This window comes from Pelecanus crispus, chromosome 10 (genome assembly GCF_030463565.1).
Source record: "Pelecanus crispus isolate bPelCri1 chromosome 10, bPelCri1.pri, whole genome shotgun sequence".
In the NCBI taxonomy this organism is placed as follows: Eukaryota; Metazoa; Chordata; class Aves; order Pelecaniformes; family Pelecanidae; genus Pelecanus; species Pelecanus crispus.
The window spans coordinates 37789982-37815910 of NC_134652.1; the positions used below are offsets into that span (position 1 = coordinate 37789982).

At 45.8% G+C, this 25929-nt stretch overlaps 1 protein-coding gene across 1 annotated transcript in view; it reads left to right on the forward strand.

Annotated features, from left to right (window-relative positions):
* COL13A1 (collagen type XIII alpha 1 chain) overlaps window positions 1-10062 on the forward strand; it is a 97319-nt gene extending 87257 nt beyond the window's left edge. Inside the window, exons 42-44 of the mRNA XM_075717969.1 lie at window positions 88-174; window positions 4800-4838; window positions 10030-10062. Coding sequence (XP_075574084.1) covers window positions 88-174; window positions 4800-4838; window positions 10030-10062 — 159 coding nt within the window. The remainder of the gene's footprint in view (window positions 1-87; window positions 175-4799; window positions 4839-10029) is intronic.
* Window positions 10063-25929: the final 15867 nt, after the last annotated feature.

Here is a 25929-nt window from a genome sequence, read left to right on the forward strand (position 1 = left end):
ACTATCGCTGACATTTGTTTGAAATGGATGATCCTAAAGCTTTTTTGTGTATTCTGTTTTTTTCTTGGACTAAACTATTATTTACAGGGGGAGAGGGGCAAGAAAGGCTCTAGAGGGTCTAAAGGGGATAAGGGAGACCAAGGAGCGCCTGGATTAGATGCACCCTGTCCGTTGGTATGTTCTGTTTCATCAAATGTATTGTTTTAAGATTTGTTGATGGGGAAGAAAGAAGGAAATCATAACGTAAATAATGGTCTTGCAAAACTACAACACTCGGGTAAGGCCCAGCCTGGTTCCCACTGCAGTCGACGGCAAAGCGGCTTTCTTCAGTGGGGAACCACCGATCCTTTGAGCAATCAGGCTGTTGAGTGACCATGGTTATTTTCCTTCCTCTTCCAGAGCTCACAAAGGTTTGGGGTCCATGGGGGTGTCCCATGTGCTGGGAGCCCGGGGCTTTCTCCTTTGCGGACAGAGCCCCGCGTCTCCTTTGCTGCTAGTTATGGCTCTTCTCTGGAAATGTTTAGTGTCATCGTGTCTATGTAATGGCAAAACCTGAATGCTGTTTTTCTTGCCTTGGAATAACAGCCAGCTGATGTGTTCGCCCGAGAGCGACACAGGGCACTCGAGCTGCATTACCCAGAGGGAAAACAAATCTCAGTTATTTTAAATGGGATATGTTTCTGTCAAAATATATTGTCTATAAATCTAGACAAATGAATAAATATAGCAATAAGTATACGTTTTTATCTAAACTCATACGCTGTAGCAAACACTGCCAAAAATCTGTAGTGCTGCCATAAATCCCAGGAGTACTTGTGGATCATGCATCTAGAAATTCAGCTGCTGGGTTTCCTAGTGAGGGTAGGAACAATAAATGATTTCAAAAGGGAGGAAACACCATTCCCACCCTCTCAGATTTAACTCGGAGAAGTATCTCCTGACTCGTAGATTGAGGAAAAACAGAAAGGAAACTGATATGACTGATTAGGCAGACAAAACTAAAACTAAAAACATTCTGGGTATGCAGCAGAGTGCCCTGCGACAGTCCCAGTGGGGGACTCGGCCTCTCCTCCCATGACATGGAGGTGACTGGCATTAACTGAAATAACGATAGTGGTTGATTTCATAAACAGGGTCTCCGAGGTTTTAAAGGCGAGAAGGGTGAGCCGGGGTTACCTGGGCTGGACGGCCTGGATGCCCCATGCCCATTGGTATGGCGTACCTTCCCTTTCCTGCATGCTCGTTTGCTTTTTCTGTCTTGGTAGTTATTTTCTGATACCTCCGTATAGCTGCATGCCCTAGAAACACCCGGCAATTCCTTCCTTACCTATCTCCACCCTACCTTCCCTCACGCTGCTGTTGTCAGAAACGGGCCCTTGCCTTCATGCTATGATTCACAGCTGCTGCCAGCATGACTTTGCAGCATGAGGAAAAATGTAGTGGGAACGCAAATTTATTTACAACTGCTTCAATTCTTCCTTTGCCTTCGCTTTGAGAGCTTTCAGTAGGCTAATGTATGAAGACCTGCCTCTGCACTGGCTTGGCTTTCTAGCAAGGAGCTGCAATGCTCCATGTCCTTCACTAACTCTATTTTTAAGTGCTTATATGTGGCTAGCACAGCCTAATATTGCTCGGTATTACCTTAGTCACCCTAAACATTAAGATGACTGAAAATGATAGTTATCCTGTTAGCAAGCCCATGCGAAACATATAATCCCTCGATTCCTGCCAGGCAATTCCTATTTGTGACTCTCCCCAGAAATCCTAAATGGCACCCACAGCATCCAAGAAACTTGACTTTTGAATTGCCTGTTTCCCAATATTGATCTTATTCAAATATTAAAGGATGATAATTGTATTTATGGCCTCATCTAACCCAACTACTGTAGGACAAATGTCCTACAGGTCCTGACAAAGGTCAGGAATGCTTAACCTCAACTGATTTCTAAGTAGCCCATTAAACATCACCCATCTATTAATTTACTCTGAGATTTTCTGGAGATGCAGCGTTCAGGTGAGGTTTTTGCTCCCTAGAGCAGCCTCAACAACTCCATAATACATTGAAACTTGTACTCCCCTGCCCTTCCAGCCCCCATTGGGCATAACTAGTTTTGCTTGAGGATGGTTATTCCAAGCTTTATGCTCACTTAAAGATGTTTGATGCCATTTAGTAGGCATGGTGGTGTTGGGTTGATGGTTGGACTGATGATCTTAGAGATCCTTTCCAACCTTAATGATTCCCAGTTTTTACTTTCATTAAAAAATAATCCAGCCACCAAGCCAGGAAACATGAAATTCTTACTCTATCCTTAATTGGTTTAGTGGTGGACTTGGTAATGTTAGGTTAATGGTTGGACTGGATGATCTTAAAGGTCTTTTCCAACCTAAACGATTCTATGATTCTATGATTCCATGATTTACAAGGGACAGGATATCAGTTAGTTCAACTAGCTGGAAAAATGTGTCCCAAAGAAAAAAGCCACATTTAGTTTGGAAGGTTTTCTTAGTTTCCTGAGGAAACTAGCCCTGAAATTGCCATTAAAAGCCTTTGTTATTTGACCTTTGTGAAGAGCAAACATTAGTCTTCCATCCAGTGTTCCCTCCTTTGTGCGCTGCCATCGTCTCTTTGGGGCAGTGACTGTAACGGTGACTACTTTTGAAGTCTCAGTTGCTGCTCCCTAAATTCTGGGTAATAGAAAGAAACTCTTCTGCCAATCCCACAGGTGAGATGATACCTGCCCAGAACAGTCCACAAAGGAGAAAAAACACTGAGCCCTGTGTTTCGCCTCCCACTGATAATGGCCAGGTTTCTGTGGAGTAAGTCCTGGCTGAATAAAGCACCTAATTTCACAGGCGCAAGTATTCTACCAGCGCCCTGGTAGACTACCTTTCTTTTTTTGTCTCTGCTTTCAGTTAGGATTCACCCCTCAGGGCCATATTAGAACATACGCTTCTTTTCATAGCTATTTTTGTTAAGGGAAACTTGCCAGAAAATCTGGTGAAATACAGATGCCATTATTTTTTTTTTTATATATATAGTGTTCTGGCATGCAAGCTAGCTTGGGAACGTGAATAAGCATGGTTTTTGATCCAAATAGGTTAAAAGCTTAGCATCCAGCTGACACATCCATGCGGGTAACTTATGGAGGCCGTGAACTAATGCTTTACAAATCTGAGATACGTGGAAGGAGATACTTGGTACTAATAAGCATGTCGCATTTCCGTTCTCAGCAAATTCGCCTGCAACAAACACTTCCTTGTGACCTTGGTCTTCCTTTGATCCCTAAGCTGTAACTCCCTGGCCTCCCATTCCTTCATACACCTAACTTCCCATCTCCTCCTGCAATGCACTACACCAGTCATTCCTACCACCACCAATGTACCAATGGGAACGCCACAATTTATCCAGTAATTAACCCGTAACTCGGTATTTCCACCTAGTGGGGAAGCAGGTGGGGAGGAAATATCACGAGGATTCAGAAAGCAATATGGTTGTAGCATCACGGCAATGTCAGTCCCTTGAAAGTGCATCTCCTTTAAATAGATTATTTCTCAATATGCTACTGTGCATTTGCTTTACTGTTTGGTTTTTTTCCTTCCCCTTTCTCAAATGGGATGATATGCACTGCAGATTTCTCACGCAGTACTTGAAGAAGTGAGAACTGAGTCATTTGAATGAAGAAATGTGCCTGCATCGTGCATTGTACAATTTCACTCCCTGCTCTTAAGTTTTCCCGGGGAATAGCAATAGCCCACGAATCTGACACGCACACACGGTGGAAGTATCTGACTTGTCATGTCAGAGGTGTAGCTCCTTACATCTGACTTTATTTCCTCCTCAAGAGCACCTTGTCATTGATGTAATTTCCTGTTTTGTCACATCAAGTAGGGCTGCACTGAGATGAAATTAACTGCAGTAATTCACAAAAGCGTTTCCCAGCTGTATAGTCTGAGTCTGTTAGTAGCACAGCCCTTAAAGTATCCAACCTTCTTCAACATTTTAAAAAAAAAAAAGAAAGAAAGAAAAAAAAAAATCATGTGCCCACCTTGGGATGTGTAGCCCAAGACTTCAGGGTTGCAGAAGTGCCAGGGGATTTTTGCAGAAATCTCGCTGACTTTATTGAGGCAAAAGCCCTTTCTCAGGGAGTCAGCTGAGACATCCTCAACCAGCCTCAAGTCTCCCCAGCTTCTTGCCTTCCTAATTTCCCTGGAGAAGGATCTTCTCAGAGGCAAGAGGAGACAGCTGGGCAATCTCCCATGTGATGAAGCAAACCCTTTAACGAACAGAGCAGAAAGGAAATGGAGGGGTTTTCCAGACCCTCCTCAGGACCTAAGGGTAATTAATGCTGCCTCTGGGGTTTGCTTATAACCTCAGCATTACCGAGTCAAGCCTGAGGACAGAGACCAGCCATCTCGTGCTTTCCCTTGCCAACTTCCTGCGGTATTTTTCTGGCTGAACGGGACCTCCTGCGTTCCCGCCTTCCTTCAGGGAAGCCTGGCTAAAGACCTTCCTCGGCGAGGAACGAGAACAAGCCTACAGACCTCGTGTGCATAGGTTCCTTGCGTAGCCCGCAGGCAACCCCCCCTCTTCAGCCCCTGCCCTTGCTTCAGGCCACACTGGTTATGTCAGCCAGAAGTCTGGGTCACTCCAAAGGGGTGAGGAATATCTTTCAGACTATTCCTCCGGCCCTGGTTCAGACTGTTTGTTGCAGCTGTAATAGTTAACCCACTCCTTCTTTCCTCGTTCTCTGCGCTATTTTCCGTGTTCTAAACTGCTATTTCATCCGTCTTTTTTGCAGGGGGAAGATGGCCTTCCAGTTCAAGGCTGCTGGAATAAGGTAAAATAATCCTGGAAAAGTTGTGACTGTGCTGAGCTGGCAGTGCTACGGGTCCTGCTGATGTTTTTCAAAGAGCCTGGCTAAGAGCAAAAGCGGTGTGGAGGCATGCGTGGGATTTCCAGGACCGCATCCCTGAAAAGCGGCAGGCAAAACTCTCCCTTGTTTTGTATACTGCTGTTTAGTTTTATAGGCTAAAAGGGAAAGAATTGTATTTGTGGCCTTTGAGCTGCCTGGCCTTGAAGCGCTCTAATACTTGCATAAAAATTAGATTTCCACACGGCCAACTCTGTTTCCAGAGGCTGGGAGCTGGCGTACCCCAGGTAACCTGGCTGCCAGGGGAGGCCGGTGGGAGCGGGGCCGGGGTTCACGCCTTGCTTTCGGGCACCAGACCCCCAGCGCTGCCGCTGAGGGGTGGTCCGGCAGCTGGGCTGCGGCGCGGGGCTCCATGGAACGGGCTTGTGAGCTGGGGTCTGGGCTAGCGCTGGAAGCGGGGTGTAAGCACCCGTCCCCTCCGCTCCCCCTTTGTTTTTGAGGGTTCAGCTGCCTCAGCAGCGCCCTTCTGCGGTTCCTGTAGACCCCTCTGCCACTCCTCGGGGTGTAGCCCACCTTCGGTGGGGGCTGCGTGCGTTAATGCCAAGTGCTCAAGCCACAGCGATAGGAAGAAAGTGGAGGTAGGGAGTCCGCCCAGATCCACCCTCCCATCCCCACTGCCCAGGGAAGTGAAAAGGCTCTCTGCTGAGATCCAGCGCCATTTATTTTCCTCCTGGAGACCCCGGAGCCAGCTTCCCTAACGCTGTCCCGCTGTCTTTGCATCCCGTGAAGCGGTCCTTCCCCCGCTGCTGAGCCATCGCTAATTATTAGTGAATTGTCGCTAACACCTGTTTATGTTTTCTTTTGCAGTGATGATTCTAACCCTGGACTGGCCTGTGTGTGTTATTGTACATAGAATATTTATTTTTATACAGTGTTCTTCTCTGAAATGCCAAAAGTTATGCATTTTTACAAATTATCAAAAAGCTGCATATTTTTTGTACAGAAAATACTAGATCTCCCTTCTGCACTGTTCGTCAGTTCTCTGTATAATTCTATGTCTGCATTATGCTTGTTTTGTCATGGAGTACAGCTGTAATATTTACATGACATTTGTGCACACATGATGAATATAGGAACTTAATAAATTATTGCATTAAAAGTGCCCAAAGGAACTGCCCTGTATAGATTTAAAGGTAATTTTCATTTTTCAAGCTGGAATCATTCAAGACTATTTCAAAATATTATGGATTTTTTATTAAAGTGAAATATTAACAATTTTGTGGTGACTAAATCAAGGGATTGCTGGAAAAACTCACACTAGCCGCTGTACACTGGCAACGTAGAGATTCCATGACTAATAATTATCAGTCAAGGTCTGTTTCATGATCGGATTCAGCCAGCCAAGCGCAGCCCCACGCCAGCTCCTCTAGAGGCTGCTCCTTGGCCACACAGGAACGGTAGCACCTTCCCCAAGAGCCGTGGAGTTAGCGTGTACAAAGAGAATCATAGAACCATGGAATGTTTTGGGTTGGAAGGGACCTTTAGAGCTCCCCCAGCCCAGCCCCTGCAGTGCCAGGGACAGCTTTAACCAGCCCAGGGTGCTCAGAGCCCCGGCCAACCTGGCCTGGGATGGTTCCAGGGATGGGGCCTCCACCACCTCTCTGGGCAACCCCTTCCAGTGCTTCACCACCCTCAGTGTAAAAAATTTCTTCCTTATATCCAGCCTAAATGTATTCTTCTTTAATGTAAATCCATTATTCCTTGTCCTGTTTACATTAATTCCTTATTCAGAAACATATCTGTAAGACTCTTCTCTCATCTAAAACCAAGGATTTAGAAGCAAGTGTGTGTGGTAGTCTCTTGCCTCTGGCTAAATTAGAGCCATGAATGCCCATAAGCTGGAAATAATAATAAATCAAAAGAAAAATAAATAAAATAGAGCACCTCCCATGAACTGGAATAACCCTCATAACAACGAGCCCTGGTCTGCAAGAAATTCAAACGTCTTTCTAAATTGTAGGCCTGCAAGTAGCTTAATTAAAGCCTCATTTAAAATTAAGCTTATGGCAGAATACCTCGAAGATATCGTAATGAATGTTTATTAGATAAATCAATCCACATGGCTTTTTAAAATGTTAACCGAAGGTCGCATGCAAATTTGCAGAGCGTGTCATTATAATTTGCATATGTGCATCTTAATTATCCTTCCTGATCTATCTTTGTTAATGTCTCAAGTCTAAACTAGCCATCAAGAAAAATTATACTGTCAGATCAAAGGGAACGTCACAATATACTTTTCTTAGAAAATGAGCAAAGGAGTGCAAGCCTAAATCTATTCCCTAAACCACATCCACTTTCCTCGGTCCTTCGTGTAAGGGGGGAAGACGGTTTGCAACGCAGAAGTTTCAGGTGGATAGGGAGAAGCTCTCAGTATTTAAAGACCCCAACGGAGAAACGCAAGCGGTAATTCGTCAGTCAGGCTGATCCACTGAAGCCCCTGCTCTTTGCATGACACTGCCCCTGCAGAAGGAGTTCAGCACCCTCTCCCACAGCGTCACTGTAGTTTTTTACCAGCAGAGTTCCTGGTAAAATCCCCTTCCGTGCGTACGGATCACGGGCTGTGTTCACAACAGCTTCTCCTGGCTACAGCTGTGCTGCCTGAAGTGGTCACCACCACCTCCTATACTCAGCTATTCAACCCCTATCCTCCACTATTCATCTGTTTACAAACTACTAATTAGCTATTTTTTCCAACCCATTCCATACAGCCTTTTAGCACCATCCAAGTAAAACAACAGAGTAAGAGAGGCGCTTCTCTCGTACGCAGAGGAAGACGCCTGCCAGGGACTGCCCAAGGAGCCGAGCCCAGCCCCTGACTGTTGCACTCCATCTGTCACCTCACCCTTTCAGAAATTTATTGAACTTCATCTAAAAACCAGTGAGGTTTCCACCACCCTGTGTCCCTTGCCTCCCCGTCCCACAGGCTGTTCCCGACTCAGATTGCTCTCGCAGCTGGGAAACTCCTTGCAACTTTCAACCTAAACTAATTAATTATACTTACAACCATTTCTTCTCATGCCAACATTGTCCTTTGGATGAAACTTTTCCATGCATGGTGTTTCCATGAGATGCTCGGGGTACTGGAGCTGAAATGGCACAGAAAGAAAATAAACTGCAGAGCAGCGAGGGATTCTTGTGTGTTTTCTCAGTAATATATCTCATTAATGTAAGACCCAGCTCCTGGTTATAAGGCTTTGCAGCTGTGAAGCTTCACTAATTGCAACAGCACTTATTTAAACGAATGCCACACAACTCTGGTGTTTTAATTACACACCTGTTAAACACAAACCAGTTACTAAAGGCCCAGCCAGGTATACTGATGGCTGCCTTGGTTTTGGAAGGTTATAGTAGTGGCAGCAGTAAATTTCTATTCTGGTCTCGTAGTGCTTGTCCCACAAGGTAGGTAGGTTGAATACTTCAGCCCTGTCTAAAAATGCTGGCTGTGTTTAATCCTCAAAAACTTCTAGATCCCTAGAAGAACCTGCTAATGCCTCCTGTTCCCTTTGGTGCCTGTAGTGTGTTTTTGTTTTGTAATTGTTATTTGTGATTGCACTGCATGGGATTGTTTTTGCTTGGGTTTGCCTGATGGAAAAACAAACAAAGTGCATACCTGTTACCTTGTCTTGACACAGCTACTGAAAGGTAAAGGAGTCTGGAGATGATACCGTATCTGTTTGATTTCTTGGGCTGGTTTTGCCTGATGTATTTGCGAGAGAGAAAGCTTTTGCCTGAGGTACGGGGGACCTTGAAATGCAATGGCCAGAACTCCTGAAAGTACCTGACCTGTGTCAGCAAAGAGGCAGGGGAGGAGGGATAGTCTAAGCAAAAGAGGTTTGAGTTTCTTTACTTCCAGCCTTGCCCCAGCATAATTCTTCTGTTACCAGTGGAGATTCTCCTGACCTACACCGCTGCAAACCACAAGAGACTTTGGTGCCACAGCTTCTGTAGGACTCGGCTACTTTCTGTCAGCAAAACACAGACACACGCATGCACACAGGGTCAACTCATGCTCTCATCCTTATTACCTTTTTCTTCTTCATTATCTCAGATCATTCTGTTCATAGCATTGGTTTGGCTTCAAATTAGCTGCTGGACTTTAAAAGTGCTTTTTGTAGACAGCAGAATCCGTGACGTTCCAAGACTTGTTTAATGCTTCCTTTGGCGTGCACTTAAAAGGCTGAGCTTAATGCAGCAAAAAGCTTTTAAAAACCTTTCTGAGAATGATATTTTGCCTGAGAGTCTACTGACTTGAAAACTGGTTTAATTTTTACTTTCACTTGCAAACCAGCAGCTCTTTTTGCATCTTGGCAAAAGGGATTGATAGACTTCAGCTGTGAAGAAAACTCAGCTCTTAGACCTCATTCTCAAGGGCACGGAGGTAGCTAATTCCCACAGGTTTCCCTAGGAAGCAGGCACCCAAGTAGGAGCAGCCCACCTAAATGCTTTGGTGAGCTCAGCCTGTGACACGAAACACTGACAGATGGGTGCGTGGTGGGTATTTTTGAGATCCCACAGTGCCTCTCTAAGTTTTGCCGCTGGGCACTGAGTCACGAGCGTCTCACGCAGCTGACTACCCCGAAAACACGGCACCTCACGCAGCATACACACAGAGAGAGGGAAAGGACCCGAGATTATTTGCAGCAGTTGCACTGAAGTATAGAAGATGAAAGGCAGCGGCTCTAGCATTGGGGAAAAAGTATGTGTAAGATAACCACTCACCTGTCGTAAAGGTAGGAAAATGGTGACAAATGTTTCCTGTGCTCGCTGCAGGCTGCAGCCTGGTTTTTTTAACTGAAGTAGAGAGATAACTGGTTCAGATTGCTGTTCCTACAGCCCCTGATATTGATACAATCCCATCAGCTGCTGGGGATAAGCCAGAGTTTGCAAATCAGTGCAACTTTACTCTTCCCAAACACAAGCGCCTTGCATTTCAAGAAAAACCCAAATGGTAGAAGCTGGGTTTGCACCACCCTGAATCTGACAGCTTAGTTTCGGGGTCCACCCCTACTAAAACCTGTAGCTGGGTCGCTGTCACTGGTGCCGACTGTTAATTCCGCCTGGCCGTTTTCATGTGAAACCGTTTGTCTGCCACTTCAAGGGTCAAACTCCTTGGCTGATAGCCAAAAAGTGAGACAAGACTGAGGGCGGAGAAGCTTGGGAAATGACAGCGGAATGAAAGGAGAAGAAGGACCTTCCTGAAGATTTGCTGGAGATGTTTTGCAAGTTCCCTCCCTGGAGCTTGGGAAGAGTTCTTCAACTGCACACCAGGAATCTGTGCCCAGATGTTGCCTGCTGGGGCTGCGGGAGCTCGGCGTGCCAGCGCTTTCTGCTTTGCTTTCTGTCTTCTCCCAGAGGCCAGTGGCAGGGTTCGAAAAGGACACCGTTTATGTTCTTTTTCTTTGGCCATTTTCACTTCATTCTATTATTGTGGTCAGACTCTTCAGATGAAGAATTAGGCTCATTTTCCAGCAGCTGCTGTATAAATGAGTGCAAGACATAGACAGTATTTCTGTGGGGGGGATCCTTTGATCCAAGAAAGGAATCTTTCTTGAACAATTATCCTCGGAAAAACCAATCGAACCCCATGTGTTCTGTTTAAGAGTGCTGCTCAGAAAGGACATGATAAAACTTTTTGCTACCGTTTCTGGTTACCAGATGATGAACTTCCACCTGTATCGTTGATGATTCCATCTCTAACCTTTTCATCGCCAACTTTCTTCTCCAGCTATAAAGAAATGACCTTTTTTTGCTGAAAAGGGAAAACCATACTGGATTTTGAAGGCAATCTTGTCAGAGGAGGAAAATGTGGAGTGTGTGTGTGGGGAAAAAAAAAAAAAAAAAAAAATCTGTTTTCACTGAATAATTCCTTTGCTTCCTGTACTTCTGCTTTGGTCTCCACCATGCACACTTGGATGTATTTTATCTGGAGCCCTTCAGAAATAATATTCTGCTGGCCCGTTAAGGCCCTTCTTGTGGGTACCTCTCAACAGATGTACTTCCAGATGGACAGTAAGGATCACGAGGGTTAAATTCCACTGTTACATGTTTTAATACAGTCACTGAAGGGAAATAAAGATTTGGCAAAATGCTGAGGGATGCAGAGAACATTTCCCAGCTGCTTGAAGGGCAGAAAATACAACTCTGGATACTTTGTACCACCTGCCGTGCAAATCTGGCATCCCTTACTCAGTTCCCATTGCTGAAGGTTAAATTCTGTTCACATGCATGGACTCTATTAGTGTCTTTCCACCACAGCTCTTGCAATTTATTAAAAAACCCTAAAATTAATTGTTAAGTACATATCTTACAAACACGACTTGTAATGTTTCTACTTCACTGAGTGCATTGGGAATCCCATTTGCTCAAGCACTAAAACACATATTTAACTTTGAGCGTGTGATTCCTGTTAGCCTAAATGATGCTATTTGCATCTTTAAGTATGCTGGTGAATCAGGGCCATTATTATTAGAGTTAATGAATGATATTATCTAAATCATTAGGCAGAACCAAACGATAAGCAATTCACATTGCTGTTCAGAGAGAAAGCGCTGATTTCAAGTTCAAAGTGATGTCTTTTTAAATCAGAGCAAGTCCCAGAAAGCCAATAACCTTCATTCAAACACCCTTTGTCAACTCAGCTGGAATAATCCTAACCTTCTGATCAGGAGACCTGTACCTGGCACCCATCTCCTCTCACCAGTGCAGGGAACGTCTACTGTTAAAATAATTCCAGGGTTACAAGGAGCAGGGAAAAACGTTCTACTTTCAGTTTCATCTGAAGAATTGCAGTTTTTTCTTAAGATTTCTAACAGATTTATTCAGTCAATAGAGTAGCAGGGGAAGAAATTGTTTCAGTTAGGAACTGGGCTGATGAAAGGGTTAATTTATTTTGTTTGAATTTTTTTTATTTTTACTTCTTTTGTGGGGGGAGGAGGGGAGAACCTGACCAGAACTGCAGGCGGTAGGTGTGCTTTTTTTTCTTCTTTTTTAATGAAAACAGTTATATATATATAGTTTGATAATGTTACCTTTACTTTGCTTTTTATTAATGATATTTTGGGGGCGATTTGTTTGCTCTTTTCTGTTTTCTCGTGTTTTCTTTTAGGTATATTTTTAATGGGCTTTTGGAATAAGTTTGTGAAAGTTCCTCACCCAAAATGTCCTAAGGACATTCCTAGCGTGTTTTTTCTCCCTAAGTTCAGTAGTAGAAGGGTGCTTTCCATAGGCAAACCAGTTTTTAGTGGGGATAAACGTATCCGCACAGGCCACGCCTAGGGACCAGGTACCAGTGACCTCTCCCAGACAGAATGGTCTCTCCAAAACTCTTCCTTTACATTTACGAAATTAAAAAAGGGCTATGTTAGGGACCAGTTGATTGAAAACGGTCTCTTCGGATCTTAGGTGGTCTGTCGTAAAGCAATTAGTCTGGCAAGAGTCGCTGTGTCCTCTTCAAGTAGCATTCTACAGCCTGAAATCTCAGGCTTAGCTAGAAAGCTCTGAAATCGCAATGGAAGGAAACCTGTTTTCTTGAAAACGGGAAGCTCTTGGTAGGTACCTACTAACGTATTGTTGCCCCTTGCTATTGTTTTCCCGCCTCTAAATCCAGCAATGCACTCATGTTCAAGCGTAGCTTTAGGCTTTGCTTCACGCCGAGCCGAGGTGCAATTGCTTTGCTGGCTGAGGGTCTCCCCTTCTTTTACACTTTCTTGGGGTTTTTTTCCCCTTGCCCTGTTTTTGTCCCTATTGCTTCCAGAGGTCTTTGTCCCAGACAAAATGGCTACTTTCTCTTCTGCATTTTCAGAAAAATCTCTGTTGGTCACATTTTGATCATTTTCCCACACGCTTTTATTATCTATCCTTCCTGCTAGACTTCCTCCCTTCTTGTACCCCTTCTTTGTCAAACATTTTGACCTGATGAAAACTTTGTGGCAAAACGTGAATTAAGATTGTAGGTGTTTGCTGATAGTTTTTGGAGTTGACTGTGTAAAGCTTTTACTGTTCAAAATGCTAGGCACCAAGACCAGTTTAGCTTTATAGCTTTCTTATGATTTTGTTTGCTTGTTGAAGTTATTAAATAAATTTGTTCTTTTTTAAACAGACTCAGAATTAGTCAGAATATTGTAGATTTTTTTTTTTTTTAAAGAAAAACCTGCTAAGCTTTTTTTTGGCTGCAAAACACGACTTTGTTGAACTGTTGTCACACACAGAGTTTAGTAGGTTAGACATATTAGTGGTAGGTACGAGAGGACCGGTTGTGAAACTTGTGGAGCGGAGCTTGTATTCTTGCTTTCCATTGCACGCCGTTTGTCAGTCCATTGTCTCTGGCAGGGGTTTGCCGGGAGTGTGAAATTCCATTTTTGTGATAATTCCGTTGTTTTCTCACAGTAATGTTTCAAAATATTGCTTCAGTAAATCTTCCCTTCTACTCTCCTGCAAAGATTTGCTTTTACTCTGATGTTGCGCACCGCCGGCAGTGCCACAGACCAAGCAGTTTCACCCTTTTGGGGAGTCTTCCAAAGGAAGCATGCTATCTCCTTAAATTCCACAGCCTGTTCTGCAGCAGTGTTATGTCAATGAAAAGGAGAATTAGACGTTTGGCAGCAAGACCGCATAGGCCACCATAAGCAGACTCCTTCTCCGAGCCTGGTCCCTAGCCATCCATTCATCACCTTCTCCGTGCCGCTCCCTTCGCTGTGCCGAGGGAGCTGTCTGCGTGGTCACACCATGACCCCGCCGAGAGCTGACCTACCTTGAAAAACAGTCCCTCGGAACAGCAAAGCACCTGAAGTGAGGGAGCAAAAGGGAAAGCTTGCACCGGCACTGCCACAGAAGCGCACGTGGACCGACAGTCCGCCGCTGCACCAAAGGCAGAGGTAGCCAAGCAAGCATGAAGGAGGGAGGTGGAGCAGAGGCAGCAAGGAAGGCACGGCAGCGGTGGCCTAATTTAGGCTGCTTCTCAGCTGCAGCACGCCCTTACCCTCAATCATTCTCTCCACTTCTCTAACCAAACAGGATTACGCTGTTATTCCTTCTTTTCCCTCACCATTTGAAATTTAAAGACAGGGTAAATTGGGGTAGAGCGTTGTCGTCGTCATGTCGTGTGCGTGTGCGTCCCCTCAGTAAAAGGAGGACTGAGAGCATCCCTTTGGTGCAGGGCGGAATGGCTTGAGTCCGCAACATTCTCATCGTTTTTAATGACGCCAAATTGACTCCAGATGTTGAACAGCACTGTAATGGGAGGGGATTTTCTGATTTATGGGGAAAGTCTGCAGATGCCATGGGCTCTGCGGCGGTACAGCTCACAGTACCCAAGTTACAGCCCATATCTAGGTTACCAGTCGGTGCGGTGTGAGGAGAGCAGGTCTGAAGAACAAAACGGGTCCTGCCAAGGAACTGCCTTGTTTCGGGAGGTTTAATTTTTGTCTGCTCTAGTCTGGCCTAGCGGACTGGCTGTCATTAGTGGTTCAGGCACACGAGGTGTACTGCCGGAGCTCACCTTTGGGTTCAGTTTCATCTAGCGGGAGTCCAGTTTGAATACTCAGAGTCTGTTCTGTGCTGTGAGCCAAAGCAGAGGGTGTGGGCACGATCCAAGGATGTGCTTTAGAAATACGCCTTGGATCCGGGATGGGGTGCCGATGCAGACGTGCCAGGTCGCAGCCTGCACCCTGCTCCAGAGCACGTCTACCCGGCACCACGCCGTGCCGTGGGGAGGCATTGCTCTCGGTGCCCGGGCTGGCAAGGTGGGCGGGAGAGCGTCCCCATCCAGGCAAGGTAGCTCTACCAAAAAAAGCTGTCTGGTGTCAAGGAGGTACCCCCATAGCATTCAGAGTCCTCGCAGCAGCAGAAACCCACCTCCCCGATGTACTTCCCTCACACCTGCAACGCTTGTGTCATTGGCACTGCCCCCGCTTCTCATCTTTGTACAATTTGGACGCCAAATTCTTTGATACCGGGACGCTTTCTGCCAAAGATCTGTTCATCAGCTGACACTAGTCAAACATTAATGACCTAATCCCTGCAGGAGAATGATTGCTGAAGCAATTTGTTGTTACATATCTGGTTTCCTTGACTTTTACAAGTGAGATTTTACTTTTTTTTTTTCCTTTGGTGGCATAGAATGTACAATATTTAATATACCTGTAGTAAAGTGATGAGTTATGAGTAAATCTTGATGGGGCATTGTTTTTGTGTATCTCTTATAAGCAATGATTGATTGAGATTTAAATCTGAATACACTTTTTACATATTTTTTTTTTAATATTGAACTTTTCAGCCTGTGTATTAAATATCCGATGTTATTTGGCATTCATTAATGTAAGTGCTGTAATATACTTTTGTGTTACCAGTAATTATTAATGTCATTGTGCTGACTCTAAGACATTATTTCAACTCCTTTTGATGTAGTTTAGCTACTTGGAATTTTTTGGCCTTCAAGAAAATTCCACACTAAATAATTGCTAGAATGAAGAGAACAAAGGGCTGTTCTTTCCCACAATCTTTTCAACCTCAGTAGGAGCTTCTTCAGCCAAAATGAGCATTTTCTTTTTCTTTTCCACTTTTTCCTTGGCAATATGAGAACACTGATTTGTTTTGTCTTTTAATTCTGGAAATTCTGAATTCCATGTTGACCATTTCTAGCAATATTTTAGAAAAGCAGAGATAGCTGTACCATAAGGAGTTACTGATCATAACAGAATCGAAGTAGTGTAATTATTTTGGTTTTCTTTACACATTTTTTCCACTATTAAGTTTTTAAGCAAATATTTTCTCAGTGTGATAAAAATTGAAAAGACACTAAAGGATTAAACACTTGACATGTACGAGGAAAGGAATTCAGTTAAATGTTTTCCATCTGTATGAATGAAAAATAGCTTATGAATTTTAATGTCAGAACAAAAACTGTGCATCAGTTACCTCTTTCCTGTGTCCGTTAACTAATCCAGTGATTTCATGAAACCACACCCGTCCTTGAAACTAGAGGTACACTTAAAGAACGTGCTGAATCACTGCTCAGGAGTAAATAAAGTTTGGTTTTGTAAAAGTAAGCTGCTGCTTAATTATAGTGCCTTTAAAGCATTTCTACCTTCTTTCAAAAGATGGAAATTTTATATATTTAATCAGCAGGTATCCATTTATCAGATAAAGAAAATAGTCCTTATCTTATTCTGAGGTGCTGGTTTATGTTACGATGAGAAGTGCTATGCAAGAGCTGTATATTGCTATTTTAAATGCCTTGGCCTATTCACGACATCATTATGAGAATAACAATGAGCAGTTCCAGGAGGAAGTTAGTTTGGGGAACGGACTTTTGGAAAACTGAAGGAGGGCTGAAAAACTGGGCGGGAGGCAACGAAAGATGTCTTGGGCTGGATGGTTGTTGCAATGGTAAACGTGACACCATATTTAAAGTGTCATCCCATCGTTTTCCAAGAGGAGTCTGATGAATTCCCTGCACCTTGTGTTGAAGTTTTACTCCTTTGTGTCAACGTTTTAGTAACGTTTCTATTTAAACTTGTGTGCCGTACATATTCCAGTACAATTTGCATTTGTTACCTATGATGTACATACTTTCTTCTCCCTTTTATAAAAATACCTGTTTACTTACATAGTTTCTGTCTTTTGTAAATGACAGCTAATGCAAATAATAAACCATAAATTCATTTACACGTCATCTTTCCATTTGGGGATGGTTTTTAGGTTAATATCCTAAGGAGATCACGCCATCTGCTGTTTGCCAGTCTTTGGAACTAGGTGGCAAATTTCAACCAGTTTGGCAGAGGGACAGAAGTCTCAAAAATCGGAGGATTAGATTGGATATTAGGAAAAATTTCTTCATGGGAAGAGTAGTCAAGCATTGGACCAGGCTGCCCAGAGAGGTGGTGGAGTCACCATCCCTGGAAGTGTTCAAAAAATGGGTAGACGTGGCACTTTGGGGCATGGTGGTGTTGGGTTGATGATTGGAATGATGATCTTAGAGATCCTTTCCAATCTTAATGATTCCTAGTTTTTACTTTCATTATAAGTGATCCAGCCACCAAGCCAGGAGGCGTGGGGTTGCTACCTACCCTTAATTGGTTTAGTGGTGGACTTGGTAGTGTTAGGTTAATGGTTGGACTGGATGATCTTAAAGGTCTTTTCCAACCTAAACGATTCTATGAAATACCGTTGTCACCAGCTCTATCAAAAGAGATTGCTGGATAGAGGACAGAGTCCTACTTAGTGCCTGTGCTAAGGGAAAGGCAGCAACCTCAACGGAGCTATATTGCTGGACACCAGGGAATCCGCATGGGAGAAAGACAGCCTGAACCCTCCCACCGCATGAATAGCCTTATTGGGGCTCTTTCTTAAGACACGCAATTAATCAACCATAAACCACAAAGCTACATGAATTGTGGAATGGAGGGAGCGAGTCCAAGCAGAGGGGACAGAGCCAAGATCAGAGGAAAGTAGAGACTGACTCTCTAGTTATGCCCATGCTGAAATGATCATGATTGTCAGCGTTGTGTACTGTCTTACTTTTCTCAAAATTGAGAGAATCAGTAACAAGGCGTACATCTAGCTCAAAATCCAAGAGTTGGCAGCCATTTGCTAAGGGACCCTATCTGAAGTAAAATGTTTGCTCGCTTTCTAAGAATCCCTGCTAATGTGGTGGTGGTGAACAACCCGAATCGGATGACCAAGCCTTTGGCAAACCGTCTGGGGACAGACGAATCTGCCCTGTTGACTTGGTTTTGGCAAGGCATGGTAATAAGGGGGAAGGTGCTTTTGGCTTCGAATGCCACGACAGCTATTACGATGATTGCACTATACCCCACAGTGATATATTCCTCTCGCCTAACTTTAGATATCTGAAAATTAGACACCGACATGGGGACGGGTTTCCCTTGGCGCATTTTGCAGCCAAAGGGGAGAAACAGGCAGCTCCAGGAACATCCATGTCTCGCTCCCTGCTCTGCCTAGACACTGCTGTTTACTCCTCCTCTCCTGTACCCCTGGGTTTGTTTCTGCGTTAGCCCAAAGGGAACACGTGCATGAACACAGCAGTGATTCCTTGCAATGAAAGTGGTTTACTGAAAAACCTTTAGCTCTTGAGTTGCCAGACAGCAGAAGTGCATGCCTCGCTCCTGACCGTCTCTGGGTAGAGATATAATGAGCCTTGGCTCACAAGGCAAAATCCTCAAGGATCTGGATGTCTAACAGTGACGGATGCATTAAGTTATATAGAAAAATGAATGTGTTTGGATGCTCCAACTTGGAAAGGAGAATGTGTCAACTTGGAAAGGAGAATGCGTTTAAAACATATGATTTCTATAATTCCTTAAGGCTGTAAGGTCACTTTTGCCTTATAAAAATGATGGTTCTTGGATGTACATGGTAATACCTTGGGAGTGCAGTAAAATTTTGCACTTGTGCAATAAATAAATGTTTTGGAGGTTTGCCGTGTACTGCCTCAGACAGACATGAGACCCAAGGAGAGGCTTGTTTCAATGCATCTTCATTTATTTATAGGTCACAGTTTGAGATTTTTTTTTTCCCCCCTGAGGGCCCTGTAGTTAGCAAGGAAAAATAGTTATTCAAATGATTTAAACTGACTGTTTTAAATCAAACTGAGGAACAATTATGAAAGCAGAAAAACAAGCAGCGCTGTCCTGTCCTATGAAATTTCTCCAAGAAGAACTTGGAGCTTAATGGTCCCATCCAGGAAGACAACGCACTTGTAAATGTCACCAGAGGAGAAAGGAAATGTGTACCACAGCCGCAAACTATATCAAAAAACGCAATTGCAAAGGGACAAACATCTTTACTAGCACAGGAAAAACTGATCAGACATAACGACAAAAAAATCCCTTTGCAAAACTGCGAGAAGTGGGAAATATGATGTAGTTTTACATGTGAGATGCCAGTTTGCCAGGAACGTATCCTGCAGTACGGCTCTGGAGTGATCTGTAGGTGAGTGACTTGATGATCAACCGGCGCAATGGCACAGCGCTACGTCTTTGCTCCTCCAACAAAGAAATGTAGTTCTGCAAATGCCAGAACCAAAACATAATTGCATCAGAAGTCCCCAGACACTTGCTGGGATCTGTCACTTTTCTGCGCGGAAAACCCGTGCTATAGTAAAAGCGCAAACATATTGTTGCAAATAGTTTGCTTCAAGAAATTCGTGTGTGTTACAGAGACGGAGGCTTTTCTGCCTCTTAGATTGGCAGCGCTTGGTTATCACATTGATCTGTGGCCAAATGCATCGCTCACAAATTTATCACTTTATCCATCCAGTTTTCCTTAAACTCAGAGACTGAAATAGTTTTTTTTTTTTTTTCACTAGTTAATGTCAAAATTGCATTCCTTTGGAGGCACACGGCAACAGGCCAAAAGAATCAGCTGTGTCCTTTCTTGTATCGCCCCTCAGTTTTCTTAGTTAGAAGTCCTAACCTGTTTAATTCTTCAGAGAAGCCATTCCATACGTGTGATCTCCACAACAATTTTCCCTATACCTTCCCCATTTCTGGCTATTGTTTCTGAGCCGTGGAGAGGAATCCTACAGAGTATTCCTCAACTGAACACAATGTTATTTTCTGGTTTTTGTTCCTTTTTTTTTTTCTATAATTCTGAAAGATACATTCATAAATCTCCATTTAAAAAAAACCCACATTATTATTGTGAATACCCATAACTATTCAAATATTTTATTAAATCAGTATTTTTACTTACATGACTAGGAAATAAGACAATGATCTCTGCAGTCTGCATTCATGTGTTTAAGGCTAAGTAACAAGGATGAAAACACTCAATTTTTTTTTTTTTTTTAAGCTAATAAGCAGCATTTAACTTTTAGAATCAGTTGGTGTTTGAGCAGGAAAGGCCTCTCTCCTTCTTGTTTACGCATTAGGTAATCTGTGAGTCTTGAAGACATCCTAACCATCAGTCTACCTTGAACATCACGTCAGAATCTGACACACACAAAACTGTTTAATTCTGAAGTACATGGGATGACCTAATTTAAAAAATACTACTGTAAGGGAGTTCTCCAAAAAGTTAGGATTTAGCTTTTCTGGTTTCTTTAAGAAAAGCTCAATGTACACAACCTACTCACATAATAAACCCATAAGCTGTATGGAAGGTGGAGGAGGGGTTAAAAAATGGCTCAGAAAGGGGGGGGAAAAGTCATTACAGAAATACGGATTATTTGCAGAACTTGGTTATTACATCTGTTATCTACTGCCAAAATATATACACACATCAACTTTGATTGTATTAGGGTTATCCTAGTGACATGGCGACGCTTACACTGATTTGATAAAATTCCTGGATTATATAAGTCCATAAGATAGAGCTTTCAAAATACTTGACATTACCGTACTGCCAGGACGACCCTGGATGCCTGCCAGCCTAAGCAAGAGTAAAGCCGTATCTCTTGGTTCCGAAGCTATGAAATATTTATTGCAATGTTTGAGATATAACAGCTTCTGTCCAAAAGTGAGAGTGCCATAAACAGGCTGTTTTTCCAATAGCTGGAGAGTTAGGCAGTCGGCAGTCTATAAACGCTCCGTCAATAGATATGTTGTTTATTTTGACAAAGTAACAGATTGTATTTGCACTCGGAAGTCAACTGGCAGATGGTCTTTGCACAACCTAGTGAGGGCAGACTCCGCTCCTGCTGATGGGGGAAAGCTCTCTTTTAATCCAGCATTGCAAATTTTTGTCTTGAAGAATGCTAGTTAGCAACAATTCTTCCCTGAACGACTAGGTCTGAGTGGCCACAACATACAGCTATTGCCACCAAAAATCTCAGAGTCTCAGTCATCTTCTGCGTTAAGGAATTCGTAAAGATATCCACCCTGCCAATTCCTCCCCACGTGGTTTAGGTGACCTACTGCTTACCGCTTTTCCATGGCAGCCTTAGTGTTCCACACTGGATTCGGAGCTGGAGAGAAATCCCCTGATATCTCAGTCGCTCTAAAAAAGCGGGCAGTTCCAACAGTGCAGTTACCGCGGAACAACTCACATGTGGTAACTCTCCCTTCAAAAGCTGCCTTGCTCTGATCTGTTCTACTAAAAAATTATTTATTCTTGTGTGACAAAGCAACTCAGAATCTTCCAGAAATACTTGAAGCGATGTAAAACGTACATGTAACGCTGTTAACATTTCGGTTAAGGATAAGCTGTGTCCGCTGGAGAAAGAAAGAAAGAGGTGAAATTTACTTTAGAGTGGGACAATTAAAAACCACAAAGGCAGGAAAATTGGTATTAAAATTCAGACATCTATGACTGATTTTAAAAAAACAAAAAAAATTAAAACGAGTGGTACACTATGAAGGTCTTTGACCTCCTCCTCTCTCGCACTTCTCCAGCCCTCCTGCTTTCTTCGGCCTTCTACTGCGGGGAGGCCGCGTTACGGTGTGTGAGTCGACGGCCGGTCCTTAGCCGTTGCAAGGATAGCCGAGCATCTGTGTTTTCTCCACGCAGATGCTGCTTCCCCACACACAGAAGCTCTTCCCGGGCTGAAATCCCCACAGAAATGACGTAAGCAATAGTAGAAACCAGCTGCAAAACAGGCGATCCCCTCTCTCGTAGCTGCCCTGCTGCCAGTAGCACAGCGACTCGCCCAGGGATGCGACTGCTCCTGGCATGTACAGTTCTTACTGACGATGTGAAAACTGGTAGCAGGCTGGCGTGGGGGATAAAGAAGAAACAGGGAGTTAGATTCTTATTTCAGGGAACACCAAAGCTGTACTAGAAGGTCGCGGCCCCGCGCTCACTTCTAAGTCTGTGACGCTTGATGACCGCGTTATCCTGTGAAAGGCAAATGTATTTTGTGTATAATGAAACCAGTGTATTTCATCTGATCCATCTGAATGGCACACACCCGCGTGGCGGATGTGACCAACGCAAAATTAAAGCTGAAAACATGCCTGAATGTAAGGAGGATGTTGTTTATAAACAGAAAAAATGTTTTTGTAAACAGAATGAGTCCTCCCAATGTTGAAAGTGTGTCTCATGCAGAAGACAACATTTTATTTTCTTTAAAGACCTCCTACACGTTTGTGTTGTTATCACAGAGCAACTATTTGATGTTAATCTGTAACAAACTGGGAATGTTTTCAAAAATTTGTGATGCTTATTTTGCATCATCTCAATTTTTTTTCAATTACAAAGCTACGTACCACATGCATGATTGCTGAGAGTATTGGATGCAGTTATTTCTATCCCAAAATAGAAAAATGTAAATCCTCTTCCTCCTTTTTCACATGGGTTTTTAAATTGTCTTTCATTGTTATGCTTAGTACTTGAAAATCTTCGTATTCCCCCTACCCTCCCAATATGGCTCAATACACTTTAAATTCTACAGATAACTATTCCTTTGCTGAATTCAAAGCCTCAGCAGAGAAGCTCCAAGTAAGACTTCCCCTTACATGTGAAACAATTCAAACTCACATGTGTGAGTATGGTTTCAAAGCATTTTGACCTTGTTTTCAAAAAGAAGTGGGGAAGAGAATAGACGCCAAAGCATTCATCCCCATAAACGCGTTAGATCTGTTACTCATTGAATGACTTGCTTAAAAAGAGGAAAGGTATCTTTATTTCCTTTTTAATGACAGTCAAAATACAGCTGCTGTTAGCGAAATGCTTTACCCAGGGTCACAGAGAGAAAACCTTAGGTTCTCAACTCATGCCCTCTTTCTTCTGGAGATGGCGTGGTCCACAATTAATATAACCCGAAGGATCACTTCTTCGCTTTTTTCCCCTACCAAACGCGATTCTATACAGACACAAAAGTTTACTTCGGCAGAGCCAAAAACAAACTCTGGGAAGCCAGTGAATCTTTCTGGTTTTTTTTTTTTTTTTACAGTGACAAAGGGAAAGCTGAAAGCATGGACGCCTCTTCATCACTCTGTTCTGTTGTTCCCAGCCACCCTCCTAAAGTAACGTTGCACGCGAGCTGGAGCGCTCTGGGTTAATGCCGTAGAGCGTTACAACAGCCCCCAAATACCTTTCAAGTGGAATCGGCGCAACGATGCGAGGTGTGCGTACAGGAATAACGATACAGACCCTATTTCATGTAAAAAAAAAAAAAATATCCCCGAGATCAGCTGAAGAGGTGTTGCCCTGCAACCTTCTGTTTGCATCAGTCTGCGATCGCAGATTTGGCGCTGCCAACAGACATGCTGTGAGACTCGTAATACAGTCACTTATTGTGTATCTTACAGCTCAAGCTCTTGAATCCGTGCAACTGCGGGGGAAAAAAAAAAAAAAACAAAACAAAAACCAAACCGAAACCCTCCACTTTCATTTAGAAAGCATGTGAAGTTTGCAGCTCTCGTGGCTGAGTCGAAAAGCTTGCGAACGCCTTAAACGCTCGAACGCAGTAAGACACAAAGAGCTGCCGGTACTCTTTGTTACGGCCGTTTTAAGCCACTTTGGGGATGCTGGAATATTTGGATTAGATGCACCGTACCAAGGCGCGCAGGTGACCTTGCCTAAGGGAGATAGGGATGGGCGGCTCCCTTCCTAACAAAAACCGGGCAGGGCGGGCGGAGGACACCTCAAAACCTATCCTCGAGCGTTAGCCCGGGCAGGGACTGCTTTGAAACCCCTACGGCTGCGAACCCCTTCATCCTGCGAGCAGGGGAAGGATGGGAAGCCGGGCTTTCTCCCTTTATGCTCCCGACTAAGGCAAGCCCGGCAGCTCGGGGGTCAGGGGAGCCCTTTCTCTCCCGGGCGTGCGTGGGGAGGGGGGGGGAGCGATGGAGGAGGCGGGGAGGGGGTGCCGGTGGGAAGGCGGCGGCAGCAGCCCTGGGGCCCGGGCAAGGAGGAGCGGCGCGATGGCGGGGAGGGCGGCAGCGATAGGGGGGTTGTTGCGGGCCCGGGCTGCAGTGACTCCTCCTAGAGGCGGTAATGCGGAGCGGGAGGAAACCCCTTCCACCCCCCCTCAAGAGGAGCCGCCGCCATCGCCATCGAAACATACAATACGGGAGGAGAGCCGGCGGCTGAGGCGGAGCAAGGGTGCGGGCGGGGGGGGCGAAGAGGGGAGGGGGGGAGGAGAGGGGGGCAGGGAGAGGAGAAAAAGAGGGGGAGAAAAAGGGGGGGAAAAAAAAAAAAAAGAGGAAGGGAAGAGAAGAAGGAGGCGGCGGGCGCCGGCAGGTGAGGGGAGCGGCGGCGCGGGGGCTCCGGGGCCGCGGCGAGGCCCGCTCCTCTCCTTCCCTCTCCCCGCTGCCCGACCCACCTCCTCCCGCCGCCGCCGCCGCCGCCGCCTTTCTCGGCGGCCGCCCGGGAGGGCCCGGCCATGGCCGGGGCGGGGGCAGCGCCCGGCCGCCGTGAGGGGAAGGGGGCGGGGGGGGGGGAGGCGGCTGTGGGGAGGAACCGCCGCGGGCGACGGTTGGGGCGCGAGGCGGCGGCGCACGCGGGGCTGGCCCCGGGGGGCGGGCGGGGGGTGGGGGGGGCGCGCGAGGCCTCCCGGGGGGCTGCGCGCGGGGCCCGCGCGCCTGCGGCTCTCGCTCGTTGCCTCCTTCCCCCTCCCCCGTTCCGGGCGACCGCCACGGCCCTTCGCAGGCGGCGGGCGAAGGCTCCGTGACGGCGGGAGCGAACCCGCTGGGGGGGGGGGGTGGGGGGTGTGTGGGGGGGTGCGGGGCAGAACGTTTGCGCGGGAAAGCCAACGGCCACTCCGCCCCCCCTTACCGCTGCCCCTCAGGGCGCCTGCGCGGCCGGCAAACGGAGCGCGCACGCGGCGCCACCGCGCCACCCCGCCACCCCTTTCCCCCATTACCTCACCGGCTGCCGGCCAATCAGCGCGCTCCCGCCTAGCCCGGGCTCGCCCGCGGCCGGCCCGCGCGGGGGTGGGGCCGGCGCGCTGGCCAATCAGCGGGGGGGAAGGGCGGCCAATGGGCGCGCGCGCCGGTGCTCCGTGGGGGAGTGGGCGGGGCGGAGGTGTCCAGGCAACGGCGTGGCGTGCGCGGGGGCGCGCGAGGGGCGGGGCCGCCAAGGGCCGCGCTCCTCCGCGGGCAGCGCTCGGTGGCCGGGGCCGGGCCGGGGCCGGCTCAGGCTCACCCGGCCCTCAGGGGGCTCCAGGGGTCTGGCGGTGCGCGGGTGGGCCCCTGTGAGCTCGGCACCTCTCGGCAAGGTCAAAAGAAGGCTCGATCTGAGGGGTTGTTCAGCCTGGAGAAGAGGAGGCTGAGGGGAGACCTTATCGCTCTCTACAACTCCCTGACAGGAGGGTGTAGTGAGGTGGGTGTTGGTCTCTTCTCCCAAGTAAAAAGCGATAGGACGAGAGGAAATGGCCTCAAGTTGCACCAGGGGAGGTTTACATTGGATACTAGGAAAAATTTCTTCATGGAAGGAGCGGTCAAGCATTGGACCAGGCTGCCCAGAGAGGTGGTGGAGTCACCATCCCTGGAGGGGTTCAAAAAACGGGCAGACGTGGCACTTTGGGACATGGTTTAGTGGGCATGGGGGTGTTGGGTTGATGGTTGGACTGATGATCTTAGAGGGCCTTTCCAACCTTAGTGATTCCTAGTTTTTACTCTCATTAAAAAATAATCCAGCCACCAAGCCAGGAAACACAAAATTGCTACTCTCCCCTTAATTGGTTTAGTGGTGGACTTGGTAATGTTAGGTTAATGGTTGGACTGGATGATCTTAAAGGTCTTTTCCAACCTAAACGATTCTATGATTCTAGAATACCGAGGCCCAGCCCCTCCACCTGTGAGCCATGCTGTGCCGTAGGGGTCAGCCTTTGCTGTTTGTGAGGGGAAGCTGCCTCTGCAAGGAGCCCCAGGTTCTTCTGGCTTCAGGGTGCCTGTGAAGCTCCTTTCAGTAGGAGCGTGCTCTGTGTCTGTCAGTTTGGAGTAGGTTGAGTCCAGGAGATGTACTGCTTGCCCACTGAATAGCACTATGTTTGCACGTTGGTTGCGCCTTACTGATTTATTCAGGTAACAAGCTTCTGCTTTAGGTCTTCTGAGTTATTTTCATGAAGTGGCGTTTGTATACGAGTGCGCAGTCT